Source organism: Excalfactoria chinensis, chromosome 3 (assembly GCF_039878825.1).
Source record: "Excalfactoria chinensis isolate bCotChi1 chromosome 3, bCotChi1.hap2, whole genome shotgun sequence".
NCBI classification, from domain to species: domain Eukaryota; kingdom Metazoa; phylum Chordata; class Aves; order Galliformes; family Phasianidae; genus Excalfactoria; species Excalfactoria chinensis.
Window position 1 is genome coordinate 60,775,913 of NC_092827.1, and position 22,865 is coordinate 60,798,777.

At 36.0% G+C, this 22,865-nt stretch overlaps 1 protein-coding gene across 5 annotated transcripts in view; it reads right to left on the bottom strand.

Moving 5' to 3' along the window:
• The window catches only part of STXBP5 (syntaxin binding protein 5), a 105,103-nt gene that overhangs the window by 70,291 nt on the left and 11,947 nt on the right, over nt 1-22,865 (bottom strand). For all 5 annotated transcript variants that reach the window (XM_072331320.1, XM_072331324.1, XM_072331321.1 and 2 more), the window contains 2 exons: nt 6,890-6,971; nt 5,998-6,098 (listed from right to left, as the gene is read on the bottom strand). In XM_072331320.1, the coding sequence (XP_072187421.1) occupies nt 5,998-6,098; nt 6,890-6,971 (183 nt within the window). The remainder of the gene's footprint in view (nt 1-5,997; nt 6,099-6,889; nt 6,972-22,865) is intronic.

Sequence of the window (22,865 nt, forward strand, 5' to 3'; positions counted from 1 at the left end):
GGCACAAAGTGAAAAGCCAGTGTCAGAATGACATTCTGATGGAACTAAGCAGCATCTGTGTTTTTCCCATGCTGCTGTAAATGAACTACTTCCAGATTACTGGTAACAATAACTTAAAATATCTACTTGTATAAAGAAAAGTCCTGAAGAGGCAGGACACAGAATTCTCTAATGCCTCCCAAAATTGTCTCTAGAAAGACCATATGGATAAAGGCACTGTATCATACAAACTGGACCTGCTACTTTAACTTCATCTGCATCCCATAACAGCTCTAAATGGTGCTTCTCCAAATATGATCACTAGAAGAGCTGCCTCTGAAGGCACTGAGAAGAATTTACATTCAACAGAGTTCTAGCACACAGTGCTAGAACTCTGTGCAGTAGTGGTAACAAAACATGGTATTGGGAAGGCAAGATCTGGGAACAGAAATAAAATGGGACACCAACATCACTGATGTAACAAATACCAGGGCTATCACAGAATCACAGAAGGACCTGGGTTGGAAGGGACCTCAAGGATCATGTAGTTCCAACTCCCATGCCTAGCAGGGCCACCAAACATACACATTTACTAGATCAAGCCATCTGAACATTCTTCCAGTTCCCAGATTGCTGCAGGTTTTGTGGATTTTGTTTAGTTGTTGCTTTGATGTTCCTTTTTTTTTTTTTTAATTGGTTGTTTTTACAATATATAATATCCCTAACACATTCCACATTTTATATGTTTATATACAAAGAGAAAAAGATTGATTCATTGCTTGTCATGTTGACAAAAGACCAACTGAAGTTTGCCTTTTCATACTTTTCCAATACTGAAGAAATTCACACCAAACACTAAGGATTTGAGGATCCCAGCCACTGATAAAATCCTCTTAAGTAGATTCATGGGCTCCTGTCAGACATCTGTTAGGACTCAAGGAATAACCATCACCCTTTGGCATCAGAAGACACACAAGTAGATTGTTCTAATACAAGTAGAATCATAGAAGCCTTAGAGTTGGAAGGGACTTTTAAAAGTGATCAAATCCATCTCTGTTGCAATGAACAGGGACATACACAGCTAAACCAGACTTCCCAGGGCTTGATCCAGCCTTGCCTTTAAGTAGTTCAGGCTGAATGTTTGGTCTTGGAAGTTACGTAGCAGAACTTAATAAATGTCAACAGATGAAAATTTCCCATAGGAGAAAGATAAATTATGATCATCACTAAAGTGTGAAGTCTGCCATATTGAGAAGGCTTAAGGACTAGAGGTTGAATTCTGCCCATGGATGCAACAGTTGGTCATTATGTGTCTCATATCTCTGTAAAAATCACTGATGTACAGAGAAAACAGCTAATCAGATAATAGAGACAGGTTTCATAGTAACCCCTGAAGTCCCAGGGTAGCAGGACTCTGCACTTCAATTTTCTCTCAATACCGAATGCAGCAGTAGAAAACATGCAATTGTATCTCCATAAACCACATGTAAGTGTGGGACTCAAAGCGTCAGCATCAGTGAAAAAATTTTTAAAGGAACCAAATCTTGCATGAGTGAAGTATTCACTTCTGCAGAAAAGAAAACTGAAACGGCTTTTGCTCTCTTGCTAACTAATCAAAACAAAATAGAACTCCTAAATATGCTGTTTAGTGAATCACCATTGAATAACATTCTCAAGCCAACAGGGGAAGGTTTTATATGAAATTATAAAGGCAAACAGATCAGATTACTTCATTTTGATCTTCAAAAATAAGCCATTTTTCAACATAAGATAGCTAAGTGCCATATGTTAAAGGTGTACTCAGTGTATTATTGACTCTACAAAAACTGAACTATTTAACCTTTCAGAACTATCACTAGGATACCTATACTAGGATAGTGCCTGTTCTTTGTTAGCTATACAATAATCCCACCCCAAAACATACAGAGTAAAGTGGGGAAAGAAAGAGCTCACTAAATAAAAGTTGGAAATGAAACAGTGGTATTGGTACACAAAAAAGGGAAACGAGAAGTCGATGATCGTCTGTTCTCAAAGCAAAAAAAACCAACAATAACATTTCCTGTATGTCCTTCTATTATCCACAAAGTGGCAGAATTGGTCAGTTTATAAACTCAGTTATGTGGAAGGAGGAAGTCTTCTTGCAACAAATGCCTGCTAATAGGTAGTGTGGGTAGATTTACAGAATCTAACCAAGTGAGATATGTGTCATAAAAGTAACAAATCCTATGTGCTAGTAAGAACTAAATACAAAGGGTCTGTGTTTGAAATACAATGCCCAAGTTGCTGTTGACAGCAGGGTATAAAACCAACAATACTTAAAATAATTTTGTCATTCCAAATTGTGCAGTTTCATCCTGAGGAAGACTATTTAAATCTCACAGCATAACGGTTGACATATTAAAAATTAAACTGCTATCAATGCATTCAGTGATCGATATGCAAAGCACCAGTACACAAAACACTTGATTCTATTTTTACACTATGGTTCTTCAAAGCAAGTAAAACATTCATTTTGGCATTAAGACAGAATCACAACCATCTCAGGAAAGATACAAGTCTTTAATCACAGGACAAGTTTTCCATATTCTACATAAAGCTGAAGTATTTTCAAGCCTATTCAAGTGACAAAAACTGCACTGTCATTCACTGAAAAAACATCTTAGCAATGAACAAAATCTAGTTCACACACTGAACTGTATATTTAGCAAAGAGGTACTAAGACACTAACTTGTATAGCAAGTCACACAAACACAAACCCCATGCATATATCATTTTGCATTCTTTTTCAGGCCCCTACGCACTGCTTCTCTACATCCTTCCCACAGTTTAGAAGCAGTGGCCAAGCTCATTATTACATTGGTCTAATATCTTCTAACTTCTGTTTAGTAACTAGAACATGGAGCAGCTGTGAAACCCACACAAATGCGACAAGAACAAAAGGCTAGAAAACTTGCAAAACTAGCTTGTTTTGTGCTGCGCTTCTGACATCTGCCATTCATTTCAACAGATTTGTTATACACTGACATGTTCACCAGTCACCAGGTCAAAAAAGACTTGTTTGAAATTATTCACTATCACTGGTACAATAGGCAGTAAACAGCTCTGTATCTATTAAATTGCCTTTTTTTTTTTTTTTTTTGTCAGCTAATGAAAGACTCAACATAAGCTGGCAACGTGAGCTTACAAGAGAAGTGAGGTGATTCTTCCCCTCTACTCTGCTCTCATGAAACTCCATTTGGAGTACTGCATCCAGTTCTGGAGCCTCCAACACAAGAAGTACATGTGGCTGCTGCAGCAGGTCCATGAAGTTGATCAGAGGGCTGGAGCACCTCCCCAGTGGGGACAGGTTGAGAGAGTAGGGGCTCTTCAGCCTGGAGATAAGAAGGCTCTGTGGGGGAACCTTATAGTGACCTTCCAGTACCTGAAGAGGGCCTACAGGAAAGCTGAGGTGGGACTTTTTATAAGGGCAGCTAGTGAAAGGATGAGGTGAAATAGTTTTAGACTGGAAGAGGGTAGATTTAGGCTAGATATTAGGAAGAAATTCTTTACTGTGAGGGTGATGAGACACTGGAACAAGCTGCCCAGAGAGGTTGTGAACGCCCCCTCCCCTGGAAGCATTAAAGGCCAGGCTGGATGGGGCTTTGAGCAACCTGATTTAGTGGGAGGTGTCCCTGCGTATGGCAAGGGAGTTGAAACTAGATGATTTTAAAGGTCCCTTCCAATCCAAACTATTTTATGATTGGATTTGAAAACAAAATCTTGAGAAAAATTGCTCTGACATTTTTACTTCAAATTTTATGTAGAAAACAAATACTGCTTTTCTATCAAGACATTTCCAGGCATTTCTAGTTGGGTATGTAATTTTAAACCCTTGCATACAGAGCTCTAGAGCAAATACAGATAAAACACACATAATTTCTTCAGTCCTTTAGTAAATTTTTACTTATTTCTCCACAAAGAACACTTTTTTAGTTTGTTCATTTGTTTATTTTCTTTTACCCAAACTAATATGCAAGATATTGAAAGTCCTTATAAAGTAGAAGCTGGCAAATTGAAGCATCATTACTACATCTTATTACTGCAAGGCTCAATTTCAGTACTTAGTATTTTAATAATTCATGTTTGATTAGTAATTCTTATGAGAATGTCCTAACCACAAATCATAAGTTATTTAAGGTATTATTAATAAGGTACCTAAAATCCTCGCATTATTCAAGAATACTTATCTCCATAAATTTAGTAGTTAATGTACAACATAAAACTGATCCGAAGTTAACTACTTCAAATTCAAGTAACATCAAACCCATTAGAAGCAGTTAACACTAAGTGCTCTAAGCTATTGAAAGCAGCTAAACTGGATTATTGAGCAATGAACTTGTTCAATTCTCTTAGGTTCAAAATAAAAACTACTGCCTTCTAATGAGATCACACTTTATTTTATAAAGCTTTATGTTATAAATTAGTCAAAGGAACAATGTCTTGACTATTTGAAAACACAGGTGACAGGCATCAAGTATGATATAAACAGCTATGGCAATGTATGGCTCTGGGATCTTAAGTGTTCTGGCTACTTCTGTAAGTTATGATGATAGATATTTTAAAATTACAACAAGAATAAACCTTTCTTTCAGAAACTTAACTTTCATTGATCTTGATAATTGTGGTGCTTCCACCACGTATTTTAGCAAGCCACAATTATACATGGAAATACAGTAGTCAAATTAACAAGTAGTACTTCCACTGAAGTGATGTGAGCTAAATAAGCTATTTCCTGACCCTTTTTCTGCTAAGAACACACACGGTTCAACTCCCTGCAACAGGTTTTGATAGTGAGAGCACCATATTTCACAAAAATCACAGAACTGCTAAGGCTGGAAGGGATCTCTAGAGGTCATCTGGTCCCATCACACTGTTAGTGCAGTGCCATCTAAAGAAGGCTGCTCAGGACCATGTTCATGTGGCTTCTGAAGATCTCCAAGTAGAGAAACTCCATAAACTCTCTAGGCAACCTGTGCCAAAACTCAGACACCCTCCCAGAAAAGAAGTTTTTCCTCATGTTCAATCAGAAGCTCCTGCATTTCACTTTGTGTCAGCTCCTTTTCATCCTGGGCACCAGTGAAAAGTCTGGCTCTACCCTCTTTAAATTATCTCTTCAGATACTTGAACACACTGATCAGATGCCCCCTGGACCTTATCTTCACCAGACATAAGAGGCTCAGTTCATTCAGCATTTCCTCATATGAGAGATACTCCAGTCCCCCAATCATTTTCAGTGCTCCTGAAGAGTATCTGGTGAAGGGCTGCATGTCTCTCTTGTTCTGCAGAGCATAGATGGGGCCTCAGTGGGGTTGAATAAAGGAGGAAAAGAACCTCCCTCAGTCTGCTGGAAACACTGACTTGGAATCACTTGGTCTTCTACCCCATGAAAACAATCTCCGTCTATGTCAGTCCTAACAAATATGTTCGTGACCTGCTCTTTTTTTAAAGTCTAAAGTTACTCCGTAATCAACCCAGCAGGCTGTTAAAGCACTTCGTATGATATCACATTAGAAGGTTCTATATAAATATTTAAGCTTTCCTTCTTGCTATCTATTACTTAAAGCCTATTCCTGCCCTATTCACAGAGGTGCAAGTCATAGACTATTCTGTGTTCTTGCTAGGCATCTCTGAGCTCTGAGAAGTCCAGCTCAGAACCACACTGCTTAAAAGCTGGCACAGTGTTCCAGTTGAAATTGTACTTATTCTCTGAGAAAAAAAGAAAAAAAAAAAAAAGGACTACTTCCAAAAAGTTGTTAACAAGAAGCAAATGAGCAAAACAATTCACCTCAGTTTAGCAGAAACATGCTGCATCTAGTCATAAGCACTTTTGATTGTAACAGCCTGTAACTCGAGTCCAGTGTACATCCCATCCCATTTCAATCATTTAACAATTCATTAATTGTACTGCATCAATAAATCCAATCTTTCATTTTCATGGTGTGATAGTAACATGCAAAGCAATCATTATCCAACCCTTACCGTTCTCTGTTAAATTTGAGTGAATGAAGTATAGCAGGTCTCTTCTGACGTAAGTTCCACAGGTGTAAGGTATCATCAGCCAAGGCACTCACAAGAGCTCCCTGTTAAAAATAAAGTTTTACTGAATTTATTTGCTTGAACTCTACAAAACGTATTAATAAGATCACAGAGGAAATACTGCAATCTGCTACTAATATTAAAATATTTACAAGTATGTATGTTTAAATCATAGCATAGATAAATTTCATGCAGTAGTAATGGGATAGCTGATTTGACCACAGCATTTAGCCTGGCAACATTTCATTCTCTGCTATACTGAGGAGTAATTGGGAAGAAGCTTTTTCTGGACTACACGAGTTCCCTTGTGCACACAGCTGTAGAGAAATAAAGTAATAAATTCAGCAGCTAACATCCACACGTTGACAAATTTAGTGATAGTGGACTTCAGCATCCCTCTGAGCAAGAGATCCCTCTAAAAATCTGGTCCCTAAGTAGCTCAAGAACAGCATTGCTGTCAGATCTCAGCTGTTATGTCTTTGAAAACAAATGTGAAATTGCTGAAGGTTCAGATCAGAGATCTTTTCTCAGCTCACATCTAAAACAATAGCTGTCAAAGTAAAGTTAACAATCCACTGAAACTGTTGGCATTATTAAAAGTGTACTTTACTTCAAGGGATGACTTGCAATATTCACTGACAGGAACAGGTATATTACTAGCAAAAAAGTATTCCAAAGATGAAGTAATTTTAGTCAAGAGATGTCTACGATTAAAAAAGTTACCTTGTTATTTGTGTTTAACACTATCTGTATTTTGATGTTTGCTTAGTGAGAAATCAAGGAATACACAGTGCATCTTCTCTAAATTACAGAACACAGACATCAATTTGCTAACCTCATTAATCAGGAACTGAAGCTGGATTACTGCAGCTCCACTGTCATGCTGGCAGTAACATTCAACTCCTGGCCGACCAAAGCTGAATTGTTAATATTAAGGAAAAAATGACGCATGCAATACAGGAGAAAGAAAAACATTGTCAACAACAGTAATACCATATTTAAACAGGCTAACATCCTGCTTCTAGGTCATAAGCTAAAACTATTTAACCACATAGATCTTAATGATCAAGAAAAAAAAAAATCATTTATAAACATGGTAACATAAGGAGTTGAAAGGTCCATTCTATTAATTCCTGTGGAATAATAAAATTATGCATAACAGCTCAACTTATATTTATCTAAAGGATCCTTTGTCAATGAGAACAAAATGGAGAATGACGAGGCAGTTATTTTAGGAGTGTTAAATATCAGGACTAGTATAAAAGAAAGTTATTTAAATAAACATTATAACCAAGTGATCAAATTCTTCAAGTGCTAAAGGAAATTTCTCTGCTTTTTTGATGCTACTGACAGAAGAAAGAAGAGATGAATAATGCAAGAAATAATAAAAGAAAATGTGCTATGGCAGAGATTAAAATAAATAAATAAATAAAATCAGTAGCCAAAATATGGAGGAGTCGATGGTAAATTATATATAAGGTAAATTTCCAGGATCTCTGTATCAAGATTTCCTGGATTCAGACCAACTATGAGATAACAAAAGTGTGCTCATTTTCCTCCCATGCATAAATTAGTCCTCTACTTTTATAATGAACACCAAACAGAAGAAGTAACAACACAGATTCTTTCGAATCTCCATAGTTGATTTGTTGCAAATACTCCGTTTTTTTCAATTTTGTTATCCTCTTTCTGCAGACATGAAATTAAGGCAGTTCTCCAACCTCTAGGTGAGAGAACAGAAATAACCCGAGTCCAAATGAATTATGTAAAGCAGTATATCATCATTACAGGACAAACAGGGTTCTGGGAAAATATTTTGCCAAAGACCTGAACACCTACAGTTTTAAGCAGGCATCTTGGGAAGAATGGAAACCATTTCAAAAATATATACAAATCAATGAAAATATACAATTCATTCTGTTACTATACACCAGAAATTAACAAATCATTACAATTTTCATTCAGCCTTCAAGTCTTCCATTTACTGAAAAATTGTTGATCAAATTGAAGTGGATACAAATACCCTTTATAAAGGTATTTGTAACATATTTCATTTATATGTGTGTGTGCATGCATATATATCTATCTATACATATATCTAGTGTGAATAGATCTATATATTCTATAGATAGATAGATGCCTTCATACTAGAGACAGCAGAAAAGCAAAAGTAACCACTAGGTTAGATGGAAATTAAAAATCACAAGCATCTCCTGCTTAGTGTCTGAACAGTGAGACAAAATGAAGGCAGAATTACAGTGGGAAGAAGTCTACTTTAACACACCTCAGTATTTCACTTTTTAAACTTCAATCACTTTCTTCTCCTAACCTAATGCATCTGTGTAACATCCAGCCAAGTGATGAGAGAGATACTAAACAGATGTTGAATAATCCTGTAAACTTAATTCCAGCTTTCTTCTCTAAATAGAAGTAGTAATTTAATTTTGTTCTGGAGTGGAAAGGCTTAAGGAGTCAGCTTGCATCACCTGCTTTTTCCCTTTCTGTATTTTTCATTCTTATCAATTTGGTTCCTCTACAAAGGAGTCATCTGTGTTCCACTGCCAGTTTATAGCACTTAAAAAAGAAAATAAGCTTAAAATTCACACTTCTCCCTCCCCAAAAGGATACCTTTTCTTTACAATCTCAGAATACTTTTAATGTACAAATAGTGCTTTTGCAAATTGCTAGACTGGAAAAAAAATCCCCAAATGGAAGAATGAAATTTTCAGACTCTATTTACTTCAGCCTTGTTCACGCTTCTGCATTCACTTGAATTGACAGCCACTTGCAGAAAAAGACAAGCAATTTCTAAAGGTAAAATTCAAATGTATACAGGAGCTGAATTTTAAGATCTGTCAATTATTTATCTGTACTGACACGGTTTTCCCAAATATCTCCCCAGAAATTAGTTTCCTACTTAAATATGTAACACTTACTCTTTCACCACCCACAATTTATTTGAAGATGAACCTTCATTGCTACCTTGCCTCATGACAAGAGCATCCTGACCCAGAAAAACACAGAAATCCAGAGATTTTTTTAGTTACTCCAACCTACACAAATTCTATCCTTCACACGCTGGCTTCAAGAATTGTCTGCTGCAAGTACTTCGAGAAGCATTGTTACCAGATAATATCATTTTCAATATTAAGAATACTTGAGCTTTTGACCAAAAAATCTTTTAGCATTTTCCAGGTCATATGAACCAGTTTCCTCTCCAAAAATCAACACATTTGCAACATTACAAGTAAGTTTACATAAGTTTAAACATACAAAGGAAGATTTCCTTTCTGATAAGTGAGTGAAAGCTACATAAACAGATCTGAAAAATGAGTTTGATCTCCTATCCCACTCATGGTTATGAAAAAAAATAAATGATCCTTGCAGCTCGTCCATTTAGTGCTTTCAGCCAAGGATTACACTGTCTTCACTTTTTCACCTGGCAGCTAGAATTACTATTCACATCTTGAATTAATATCATCATCCTAACCATCATTAATCTTCTTTTCTAAAGCAATGCAAAGTCTCCCAATTTTTTGGATTCACTTTAGCGCTGGTTGTAGAAGGATAAGAGAACAGAGAAGTTCAGTTGGAAGGGACCTTCAGAGATTAAGTCTGTCCAGTTCCTCCATATCTTTGCATGCGTGCTCAAGGCACAAGTGCTCACTGCACTAAGCAGTCCTTGAAATAGGTAGAGATTGTAATGGATAAAGACAAGATAGGCAAAGCATTTTCATTCTACAGACAGGAAAAATTCCCAGTCAAAGGCCTTGGGTTGCTGTAGAGAAAAATAGTATGCTCTGAGCAGATATGTTTTGTTTTGTTTGTTTGTTTTTTTTTGGTTTGTTTTTAAATTCAAATACCAATCCTATCTCCTTTACTTCCAAGCACTTCTTTCCACTATTGCTATTCTGCCTCTTCATCTAAACATAAACAAAAAAATTTAAGAGCTTCTCAGCAGTAGCTACGACTGTTGCTTCTGTTCTCCCTAACATGATGAGGAGATTGACACCAGCAAACACTAGCATTTGTCTCTACTGCACATTTTATGAGAAAGCAAGCAAAAGGCAAAAGACAAAAGCCATGGCCAAGTGAAGGAAGTAACAAAGTGCTCATGAACTAATATCAGTGTTCACTTTCCAAACAGCTAGCACAGCTCATGTATTAGAAAAGCATAGGATCACACAAATATAACCTTACCAACCTTAACTTGTGGCAAGAGTTGCAAAATGTATTTTTGCCACCGATGTTTTAGAGAGCTACCCTTGCTTTTTCTGATTTTTCACAGACAGAACTAAAGTATTTCAGTTTGTTGTGTTACTATGTTTTAACGCTGCAAAATTCTGTTTAAAAAACAAACAAACAACAACAACAACAAACTTAGTATTTATAGATTATCTGCATGGGAACAACTCAGTGCACATCTGCCTAAATAGCAATTTTTTAAAAGTGAAAACAAATTCCAGATTACATATGAAAGCCTCAGAAGGCTTTTCACTTCTTACTTCTGCCGTACATATTTGATCAAATATTGGGCTGCTTCTTCACCTGTGGTTGACCTGTCTGACATTGGAAACAGTTACAAAAGCTGTAGCTATCACTTCAATCCCTAGCATAAGCCACTTATGAATACTAAATCATATTTATAACATAATTCCCTTTCAAGCTATTCTCACCTTCACATTATTACACTGCAATAAAGTTTTGATAGTACAGCACAAGATACAGACTGTATCCCTGTATCAGATTTGTCACCATTACAATAGCTTGGGATTGACATGCCAAATACAAAGCTAGCAACTTTTAAAATTTGTTACCAAATACTTCTCAAAACTCTAGCTGTAACACTTCACAGTATATACACATTTAGTAATTGTGATACAAAATACAGATCTACTACTAGAGAAAGATACACACCACTGATCTGAATTATGTGCATATCGCTAAGGTAGCTTAGAGTATTTTTTCATATACCAGTCTGTATCATACAGCTTTACAGCACAGCAGATTATACCTGCATATTTTAAAACAGTCATTTCTAAACAATGTTTTACCACTTTGCCTAGTTTACTCACCAATTCTTTTTCTAGACAGTAAAACCATCGCTTACTTCACACACACAGTGTTGTACACACCTCAACTGTGGTCCCCAAGAATTACCATAACAGAAAAATATGAAGATGGTAAAATTTCCAAACTGTTCTGAGCATGTAATAACTACAAGCCAGTCTGCTATTAGTCACCATTGCCAGTGTCTTGATGTGATCCAACTACACATAAAAAACAAATAGTTCATTTACAGTACTCTGAAATTCAATGTACATTGCTGTTGAAGTACAGTCATTTAAGCAGTAGAAGACCAGCTTTGATTCATGCAACTTAACCATTAGATGATCATACCTGTGCCAACATCTGATCAGTACTATTGCTTTCTCAATATAGAAGTATGATTTCTCACAGAAACAGTATTAAAGAACAGCGTATTCACACAGCCAGTAAAAGAGTTATTTGCAAAGTGGTAAAGTACCACAGTTGACAACGTCTACAAAACTAGTTTTGACTTTACATGTTCATTTAATGCCAACAAACATGACAAAATAAAAAGTTTCAAAACATGTTGGAGAGAGTTTTAGACTTCACATCAAACTGCAAGTGAGAGCATACCACCATTTTTCAAGAACAGAAAGATTGCAGAATTTCTTTCCCAAACCTTAGGCCTCCATAACTGCTCAGGCCTGCTGTGCTCACACCTCTCAGATAAGCAGGTCATTTTTCTTTCCTATGTTTCACTATTTATGCTTGAAAAAGCATAAAATATTCAGTAATACTTCACATCCACTTTCCTAATGTAAATGACAACATCAGGCAGACAAACAAAAACAAAACAGGAACAAGCAAGGACCTCTTTGTTATTTATATAAATGAAGCTACAACTTAAAATGCATCCAAATCAGGAAAATAAAGCCAGAAGACACTGTCTGCAATACTTGTGTATCAAAAATAGCTCTTGCTGAATGAGCTGATATCTGCAGTTTGACCTCATTACTTGCACAGAAAAAGAGCCAACACTACGTATAGTATTTGGAAGCCATCACGTGTCCCTAGAGAGTAGGGAAATATAACTTCCAGGCAATGAAAAAATCTACATTCAGCTTCTTTCTGTTAGTTGTAAGGGTGAAAAATAAATGCAAGACACCTAATTCAAGATGAGACTAGAAGCTCAGTCCTGTTTTTTCCAAACATGGAAAAATAAGAGTGGAAAATAATAATAATAATAAAAACGACATAAAGAAAGGTATGTTCCATACATTTATGGACTCTTTCTCTTTTATTTTACTTGATTTATTAGCCTCAATTTCAACTAGATTGTAAATAGTAAAATAAGTTTTCCTCCTTAGATCATTGCTGCTTCTCTGTTTGTTTCCCTGATCCCAGCCCCCATATCCCTACTCCTTTCCCTTTTTCCCTGCCAATTTGTCAGGGGCTGGGGGGGCCCATAGGCCTACTGCCCCCCTGTCACGGACATAGACTGATCTAGGTAACACTGTGACAACTAGTCTGTGTAGAAACTGATCAGCAGTGGTTATTCAGCAGTTATTTCAGATTTTTTTTTTTTTTTTCTAGCAAAAACAACAACAAAAATGAAGGCCAAGAGTCAAAACAGATCCTAAGCTTCAAAGCTGCTTATATAAACAAGCATAAACATAGTATTTTTCAAATAGCAAGTTTCCTGTAAAGGTTGTATTCAGCTGATTTTTCTCAGAGCTGACAAGTTACAGGCCTTTCTTGATTTTACTCATTTTAGTTTCCTAAAGAATGTCATCCAGCTCCTATTGCTCAAGTCTAAAAGCTGTATTTCAGCAATAACAAGACACAAAATAGGAGATTATTCTGGCTTTTTTTTTTCTTTCTTTCTTTTCTTTTTTTTCCAAGTAGGATAAGAGAGAGAGAGAATAACAGATCACAAGGGGAGAGAGAACAAAATTACTACAAATATATTTACATAATGGTTCCTTTGACTATACAAGATGTACTGAAATGGCTTGTAACTGCTAACTCCACTAGTAAAGTTTTTTTTTAGAAAAACTATATACAGGAGAATAAAACTAGGAAATAATTATACACTTTGAAAAAACTTCACCAAAATTCAGAGGCAAATATCTTTACATTCTGTTGCATGCTTCCAAGTCTTATTCATCCACCATCCACTTAAACCAGTTTATTTTTAATGTCAAATTTTAATGTATTACAAACATCCCACCTCCTATTTCCTTCTGATTGTATATACTATATCACAATATTAATAATTAACCAGGCTATTTCTTCTTATGTCTATGGCTTCTTGGCCACAACTACAGGTAGAGCCATTTTTTTTGCTCTTAGAACTAAGCTGTATATTAGGGAAGAACAAATTCTCTCCCAGCGTCCAAATATTTCATACGGAATTGCCAACAGCACCATTAACAAATGTAATGTGTTGAACTAGATGTTAAGTGATTTATCATATTCCTACTTAATTAAACTTACAAAAGCATAAGGAACCTTATATTATCTAATAAGACAGACAATTAAATGATTTTAAAGGACATAGCCAACCCTTCCCTATCGATTACTGTCAATTAATGCCAATTTCTGACTATAAAGTCACTGTTAGGTCTAGAAACATCTTTTATTCCCTACGTTTGGGAAGACAGAAAGATCTAAAATAATTCTCTTAACTCCTGCCTGCTAAACAAATTTTCTGTTACTTTTAAGCCACAAAATATGGAATATTTATGGAAGGCAGCAAACTGTAATTAGTAACTGCAACAAATACATCTTCAGTTTTTTAAAACATAAGCCTATCCTTCCAAAGTGAGGTGAAGCTAGTCCAGCCTGCTGAGTCCTGCTATCATTTGTGCCTCATTAACCCTTTAAATCTTTTGTCCCAGAATAAGACCACAGATTTTATTACAAATTCCACATTGACATAATGTCTAGTTTTGCAAGTCACCAAAAGATGGAAAAAATTTAATCTTTTGCTGCTATCAAAGTAGTAGTGACAGTTTTATGGAAGGTTAGCTCAGTATTACCATCACAAACAAAAAAACAAGGTACAATTCAAACCATTCAGTAGATGGCACTCTTCCACCAAAAAAAAATAATAATAATAATAATAAAAAGAAAGGAAACTGTCATAATATAAACAAATTATTACCTTTGGGCTGCAGTGTTTACTTTTAACATGTAAGAAATACGGCAACTTGTAAGCTTTTAACGTTTTCTTTTCTTTTCTTTTTCATAAAGTTTAGAAAAATATTTTTTTACATGCAAATATACTGAAGCATTACAAATACTTTGTCATAATGTAATTCCACCTTTTTTCTCAGATATTTTTGCTATTACAGAGTCTACCTCATGCCACAAAAATAGTTGTATACCACTTTTTACAATAAGCTTATGCAACATTTTAACTTCATTACTGAACACTTTGCTTTATCTAAAAGTGTATTAATAAATAGCGTCAAATAATAGGTGATCATTAGAACAATCTAAATTAAGCTTCAAGATAAAAATTGGCATCTCTAAAATTTCTTAAATGTAGGACTGCCATTAAAAATAAAGCTTCTTTTTTCATCTCAGCTCTTTGTTTGTGGGTGGCACCTTAAATCCTGCTCTCATCATACTTGAAGACTTCAGATGGGTCCTACAGACAAGGAATGCATCATTCTTCACTGTATTCTCACTGAATTTCAGTGAGAGCATGAACCCAGCAGTACAGCTCTGTACATGCCATGGATGTTAAACAAAGAGCTTCTTTAAGGTTATGGTCCACAATGTGCATGAAAGTCCCCACTGCCAGTTTAAGACCACAAAAGGATGGAAACCAGAACATTGACAGAAAAGCACAATCCAAGGTAGCTTTCCAAAGTACATTTCCTGCTGTTCTTTCTAGGCTGCATTTTACTGGAAGGATGCATGCTACTACCTTGCAAATCAAGCTTGTTTGAGTGAGGTGTTTTTTGATACTTTTGAGAATCTGCTCATATTTTAGTCTTGTGTACATCCTTTCCCATATTCCAAGCAATACCTAATACTTATGCCAGCACTCATCTGTCCTGCTATTACAAGGGTTTAACTTGCTTGTAATCTGCTCACACTTTCTGTGACAGAAGAGCTGTTTTGTTCAAGTTTAACAGAGAGAAAGAAGTCCTGCAGAAAACATTTTGCTGTACGCTTTACAAAAATAGGAAGCTGAGAAGAGGAGAAACCCAGATTAGACATATCCCACCAAAAGGGACAGCATTACCTCAACACCCTAAAATAGAGTCTCCGCATAAAATGGTGCAGTCACAGAAAACACTTCTATAGTTACCATACAGGGTAATTCTACTACAAGAGGGAGTCATATGATTACAAGGTTCACAGATTTAGTGTCTCAGTTTCCTTTCTCCAGATAAAAGTAAATGAATATCCACATCCTTTAACTCATTTCCTATAACTGAAACTGTTTCAGTAAAAAAGGACTCCTCTCTTCATAAGATGGCCCCCCAAAAAAACATTATATGTGGTGATTTGTGGTTTTGAGCCCTTCCAAGATGCAGAGTTATACCTGTTTGTGCTTCCTGGCACTTCCAAGATTCTTCCATAATCCTGCAGCTTAACTGAAGCATGCGTTCTGCAAGAATGAGGTTGTCTTCAAACAAGTCTGCACTGAAATCTGATAGTTTGAAATCTGATTTAAGACTAGAGCTTTCCCTTTCCACACAGAGTGCTGTTGTGTCCTTTGCTACCACTCAGTTCCCCAAAAGATCAAAACAATCCTTGCTTAGTTACAAGTTATTACAAAAATTAGCAATGCTAAAAAAGAGTAATTGTTGTTGTCACTCACCCCAGTACTAATATGCACAAAATTAAATGCTTGCTGTTTGTGGTAGACTATCAAAATAGTTCAGAGCTTTACTGAGGTTTTGATGTCAAAGCCTGAAATTACAAATGCCAAACTAAGAGGGTTTTCCACCCTTACTGAGGAAATTTCCAGATGTGGAAAGCAGGGGTGCGGAAATGTCATAACAGGAAAATATCCAGGGATCCAGATAAGAGAAGTACATTTTTTCTAGAACAAAACTCCCCATTCAAATATAAAACTGTTCTAAGCAGTAAATTCAAACCTTTAAACTGAACGTGGTAATCTAATCTAGTCAGCCCTCCTACTTCGAGTCAGGACAATGTGCACTGATATTGTAGTCTACTGCTTAAAATGTTTTGAACGCTTTTAGTGTTGCATTATTTTCACTACTTATTAATGAATAATGAGAAAGAGAGATCAATTAGTTTTCACTTCGGTAACACTTCCCACCAAAAAATAAAGTACAAAACTGCTGATGCAACTCTTAGCTAACTACTAAAATCTCTAGAGGTTGCAACATGTAGATGTTTTACATAGGCTTTGCAAGATAAGGAGTAAAAACCACAGGAGGCTTCGATATAAACTCAGGAAGTATGTATTTAACTGATATCTGTCATACTAAATCACCCGCTTAGAGAATAAGCATTATCTATAAAAGATATTTACAGAATTTAGCTGTTACCTTAATGTAACTCTTTCTAATCAGGCTAATTCCTAAAGCAAGGAAAAAATTATAAAAGAATGTCTGTTGCCTACCTACAGGTCTTCATAACTTGGTTAAAGTGGGATTCTCCTTTTCAAATGTATTCACCTTCTATTTTCAAGACTGACCTCTTTTATTACTTTTTCAGATATTAGAATAGTAGAGTGGCAACAATTTAAGCAGAAACAGATAATCTCATTGTACATGTATGATTCTTAGTAGCTCCATGTGAATTGAAAAAAAAAAAAAAAAAACCTTTCAAGAAAAAGATTAGCCTTCCTGACAGTAAAGAATTCCACCAGAACTACATCTGAGTCAAATATGTACTAAGAACAAAACTAATTCTTTTCCCCTACAAAAAGAAACTTCCTTGGGCCAGCTGCATGCAGATTAACTCACAAGCTCCACAAGTTAGGAAGTGTTTTGCTTGCAGTCAAAATATTCCAACTACTTTTGCATCCAAGGACAAACAAAACCTGTTTGATTCGTTAGCACAACATGTCTGATTACTTCTAGTTTTCCCATGAGTGGCCAAGGTCCCAGCTCCAGCTTCTGAGAATGGTTGTTTAATCAAGAATCATCAACAATCTTCCACCCCTCCCACACACATTTTTCCGGGTCTGCATGACTAAACCTGGGAGAGCTTACAGAGAGTAAAGTCACTTACAAAATGACTCTGTTGGAAACAAGGCTGCCTGGACAGGAAAAAAGAATTTCAATAGAGTCAAGCCCCCTCTCTTTTCACAAACTGCATGAATATACATATTTAATCCTCTTGAACTAGAAAAGGTTTAAGAAAGTTAGATTATTAGACCTAAACTACTTAAAATAAGAAGCCAAGAACGTACCTGCATTGGAAGAGGCCATTCACAAACAGGTTCTACAATTAACTTGACAGAAGCACCCCAAAGCACACTTGAAAACTGAAACAGTATTTTTGAGGTAATTTCATGAGATAAAAAAAAAAAAAAAAAAAAAAAAAAAAAAAAGACCCAGAAACACTGAAATCAATGCACATTTAAGAGAAAGACAGTCTATTTTTTGAAGGATAAATGAGGAGTTTCCATTAACCAAAATTTTCCCCTGCCATTCAAAATAGCAGTTATTAAAGGAAGATTCTAATCTCATCAAATACAAGTGAAAAAAGACCCTTGGGTTGAGCTGACACATGCCTTGCAGTCAAACAGGAACAAAAACAACATATCAAATTTAAGTTTTATAAAATGGCTACACAAAAAGGCAACCAGATAAGTAACACAAGTAAGATATGCCCAATACTGAGTTGCTAAGATATTTTAGACAGCTTCATATTTCAAAAAGTTCTTATTAGGAAATGAATCTATTTCTAAAGACTACCATTTACAGTATATTTACACTGATAATCTTTACAGGTTCTCTAACAATACTGTTAAAAAAAAACACCAACACAACACAAAATACTAACAAAAAATACCCTAACAGACATTGATTTCATTAGGAATAAACTCCTCCAAAATTAAGTACGTTTGTATCAGCTACAATTGTAACCAAAACGTGCTAATTAAGTTTGACACCAAACATTATTTCATGAATCTTTTCTAAGGACTGTCTTTGATGTAGAATGCCTGTCTACATCAGGCAAGATTGGATGCCTAAAAACATAAATCATTTATTTCCGTAGATTAGAACAGCAAGTCTTACTAACATCTTCATGTTATATTAGGATACAACTGCTATAATAAGATAGTGTTTTAAGAATAATAGTTTAGAAATTACTTTTTCCCTTCTAGACTTACTAAAAACCACTGGTTTCTGACCTTGCTTAACACTCAATCTAATTGCAATAACTTCAGCTACAGATAGAAAAGTGAAGGCAGGAACATTATCAGATTGCAATGTGATTATCACACTCCAGTTTTCATGCCAGCTTTTTTGACATCGAAACTCACCAGCACACCACAACACCCTTGGTATTTTGTCACGCCATACGACAGAAATTGTCTCATCAGCTCTTCAGGCATGAGACAAACTTTGCTTAAGCAGGAAGGCCTATTTTCTTGCTAATGAACAAGAGATGTTTACAGAATTCTAAAATGCACTTATAAAAATTATTATTTTTGTGTGAAGCACTGAGCTGAAATAAAGCTTGCGTAACCATACTGTTGAACGACACCACACCCACTGACTTCTTCCCTCTGATAAGAGTTAAGATCAGAGAACCAAGGTACCAACTGAGACCAGAGGTGCCCCCAGCCCAGCTCCATCTCCTACAACATCAATATGTACGATCTAAGAGCACACAAGCCTGGTCACTTACAGCCTATTCCATTTACATTCTCAACCAACCACTACTGCTGGATTAGGTATATTACAGAGAAATCTTTGTCTAGTCCCTATAGCATCAGATTACAGTTTGGTACAACTTGTCTCTACCAACTCCCATACGAGTAAATTCCACTGCATGTCATATTCATACTCATGATCAGAGGGCTGAAGCACCTCTCCTATGAAGAAAGGTTAAGGGAACTGGGTTTGTTTAGCTTGGAGAAGAGAAAGCTCTGGGGGAGAACCTCATTGTGGCTTTCCAAAACTTGAAGGGAGCATATAAACAGGAGGGGAATGGCTGTTTACAAGGGTGGATAATGATAGGACATGAGGGAATGGTTTCAAACTGACACAGGAGAGATTTAGGTTAGATATTAGGAGGAAGTTTTTCACACAGAGGGTGGTGACACACTGGAACAGGTTGCCCAAGGAGGTTGTGGATGTCCCATCCCTGGAGGTATTCAAGGCCAGGCTGAATGTGGCTCTTGGCAGGCTGGGCTGGTGGTCGACGACCCTGGACATGGCAGGAGGGTTGAAATGAGATGATCATTGTGGTCCTTTTCAATCCAGACCATTCTATGGTTCTTGCATCTCTTTCAAATGCCTAATAGCATGTCAGTGAATGCACCCTAGCTTATGTATCATGGAAATGAATGACAGTTAACACACATTTTATTCACTCTCCTTCTTATTTTACAAACCTTGATAATATTAACTCCCTTCTCCTCTCCTCTAAACTGAAGAGATGAAGCATTTTTTTAAAGTCTTCTTCTAAGATGGTCACTCTGAATTCAGCCATTTCCATTTTCCCACTTCTAAACCCATGTCAGCTTTTTTAAAATACAGATGTCAGAGAAACACAGGACTCAAAACATGGGCACAGCACCACTTTATACAACCAAATAATGTTTTGTCTCATTCACCATACTCTTCTGAGTGTGTGCATTGAGCAGACTGGGTAACAACAAACACAAAAAGCAGTAGCTTGTAGAGCTAAAAAACATTGATTTAGAGATTTATACTACAACTTCTGCAAGTAGAACACATCAGCAAAGCCCTGTAATGCAATCCTATTTTACTTTAACATCTTAGTGTATTGTATGTTTCTAAACATATAGAATGTAATACGTTATATTCAAGTAAACATTGGTTTGAATTCAGACAGGTGAATTACTATTGAATTATATCCAATACTTAAGAATTAAACATTTAAGTAACGTTCTTAGAATTGAAGTAGAGTCTCTCAAGTTTCTGCAGTCTCACCAGGAATTTACTGCTTGGGTTTTTTTTGTTTGTTTCTTTTTGTTATTTTCCCCCCCAAACTCTGGCCAATCTTGAAAAGAGAGGAAGACTACATTTATAAAGGACAACACAGCTTTAACCAAGTTTTGGAAGCCTTTAGGTAGGCACAAACACGTCTTTATTTTTTTTCTTGCTTTAGAAACTGGCCTGATTAAATAAGAATTACACTAAGGTAACACCTACATTCTCTATTCTGTCTAGGTCAGGGTACACTAAGGAAGATAAGGCCATTCTTGAGCACTTCAGGGAGAAGAGGCTGTCCATAACTTTAACAGAGCTGCAAGGACCTCAATAATTTCTGTAGTCTGAAGTGAATAATTGCAACAGGTACTCCTCTTGCAACCAGTTCCTGTTTGTCTAGAGGAAATTGTGCTGGACATGGTGATGATCCTTGAATAGTTCTCTACCAACTTGTAATGTTCTACGATTTTGTGAACTGTTTACAGCGATCACTCACAGTGCTTACTATATCAAGGTAGATGACTTGACCCTCAGGAGCAATAGCAATAATGGCATCATTTTTAGCTACCTTAAAATGGAGCAAATTTGTTAAAAATACAATTGTTAGTGTCTAACAAATACTTATGCTTAAACTACACAATACCAGATTTCTGACAACTTTGAAATTGTAATTGCAGATATTAAAATGAGCTAGCTTTAAATCAAAAGTCCACTGTAAGTCTGATCCACAAAGTATGAGATCAGAAAGATATGTATTCTAATTCTTATTGGTGAATAGACTTTTCTTTCCTTTTTTTTTTTTTTTTTTTTTTTTTTTAGTTACTGCTGTAGAGTTGTATTTTCACACTGAAGTAACAAAAACCTTTATGGCTGTTAGCACTAATAATACACTGTATGCATTACAAGTCACTTCACTGCATTCCACAGGTGTCTTGTCCAAGTTTCAGTCCATTTTCTCTGTAGAAAACTACAGGAGGTAAAGAGGCTGCACAAATGCCATCAAAAATGGCCTGGAAATTACAAAATTCACTGCTATAAACAAGGCTATCACAAAGTAGTGGAACAACTTCAGGCTACAGGCTAAAATGCAAGAACTGCAGTTCTAAAAATTATTTATTTTTTGAAGAGAACTCTTTGTTAACACCTTCTGTTGAGATATTTCCCCCACCGGGAATTGCCAGCAAAAAGAATGTATCATCAAAAGTCAGGACTGTTTGCTCAACAAATGCCAGTATTCTCCACAATTTACCTCCAACTACTGCCTGAGAGCAGCATTTATTTAATCTAGAATTTGTTGACAGAATGCTCATATGGAAAACAAAACAAATGGTTCCTTTAAACTGCCATCATTCTAAAGTTAAAAAGTTTCTGTTCTTTGCTACTCAAGTAAAGGAAGAAAGGTAAAGAAGTTAACTCCTTCTGCCTCTTTCCTCAAGCTTCTTCTACAGCATGTATAAATTCCACTCTACATTACTTTCAGCAATCACCCCTTCCGTTTTTTTTCCTTACAATCCCTTCAACTACTCAAGTAATTCACAGTACTTTTACACTTCCACTGGCAATGACTGAAAGAAAACAGGTAGAGAGAAGGTTCAAATTCAATTTCAAGACCACAAGAAATGCTGTAGAAAATTTAAGAGTTTGGAACTTAAGTTTTTCTTCTTTTTTTTTTTTTTTTTTTTTTTTTCCCAGTTTGTGTGGCTGTGGGTGTTTATGCTTTTTAACAAAACATACAAAACAAGGTGCTTTGTTTTGTTTTAAAAAGCACTATTCTAAATGAATGTCATTAGTATTTCAGTACTTTGCTTTAGAGAGGTAGGCTACTTAATCTCTTTTTTCTCCAGCTTAGCAACTCATTGGGATTTCTTCCAAAAATGTTGCATTTCTCACCTAATTATTTTAACAAATGAGGGGACATTCATCCTACCAGCAAGAAATCTCTTCATATTAGTCACTTAAATGGAAATGTATAATGGTTGAGGCGGAAAAGGGGGTTGGGGAAAAGGGGGAGAGGGAGAAAAAGGCAGAGGGAAGAGTTGCATTTTGCTGATTCTTGTGGTTTTCCTTTTTATCTGACATTTAAAGGTGGCAGTGAAGTGAATTTCACTGTATCAGATTACTACATAAGTTTGGTACACTTACAAAGGGAATGCTGTGCAGACTATTGTCATGCAGCTCACCATATATTAATAAGCATCACTAAAGCTTTGATACCAACACTACAAAGTTCAGTCAAGAATGTTTTTCAACTGTGAAGATGAACATCTGTTCTGTTTAACGAGGTACTAAGACTGGATAGAGCATATGTTAAACAAATACAAGCATGTTAATCCTGTCAATTTAACATTAAGTTATCACCAAAATTTAGCATTCTATTCTCCTTCCCTAAAGAGCAAGCAGAGAAAAATCAAATTGCTTTTGTCCATCTGCTGCTGCTGACTGAGTTGGTTTTACTAGGCCAGAAAGAGGCAGGCTCAGCTGAATCATCCTTTTAGTTGGCTGTTCTATTAAAGATTTCATTTTAATACAAACCAAAGATCTAGTGTTAATCAAACACATACAGAGTACATGCCTGGAAGCAGTCTAAAGAGGTTATGCAATGCACTTGTAAGCTCAAAACAGCACAAAACGCATGAACTAAGATAGTAGCTC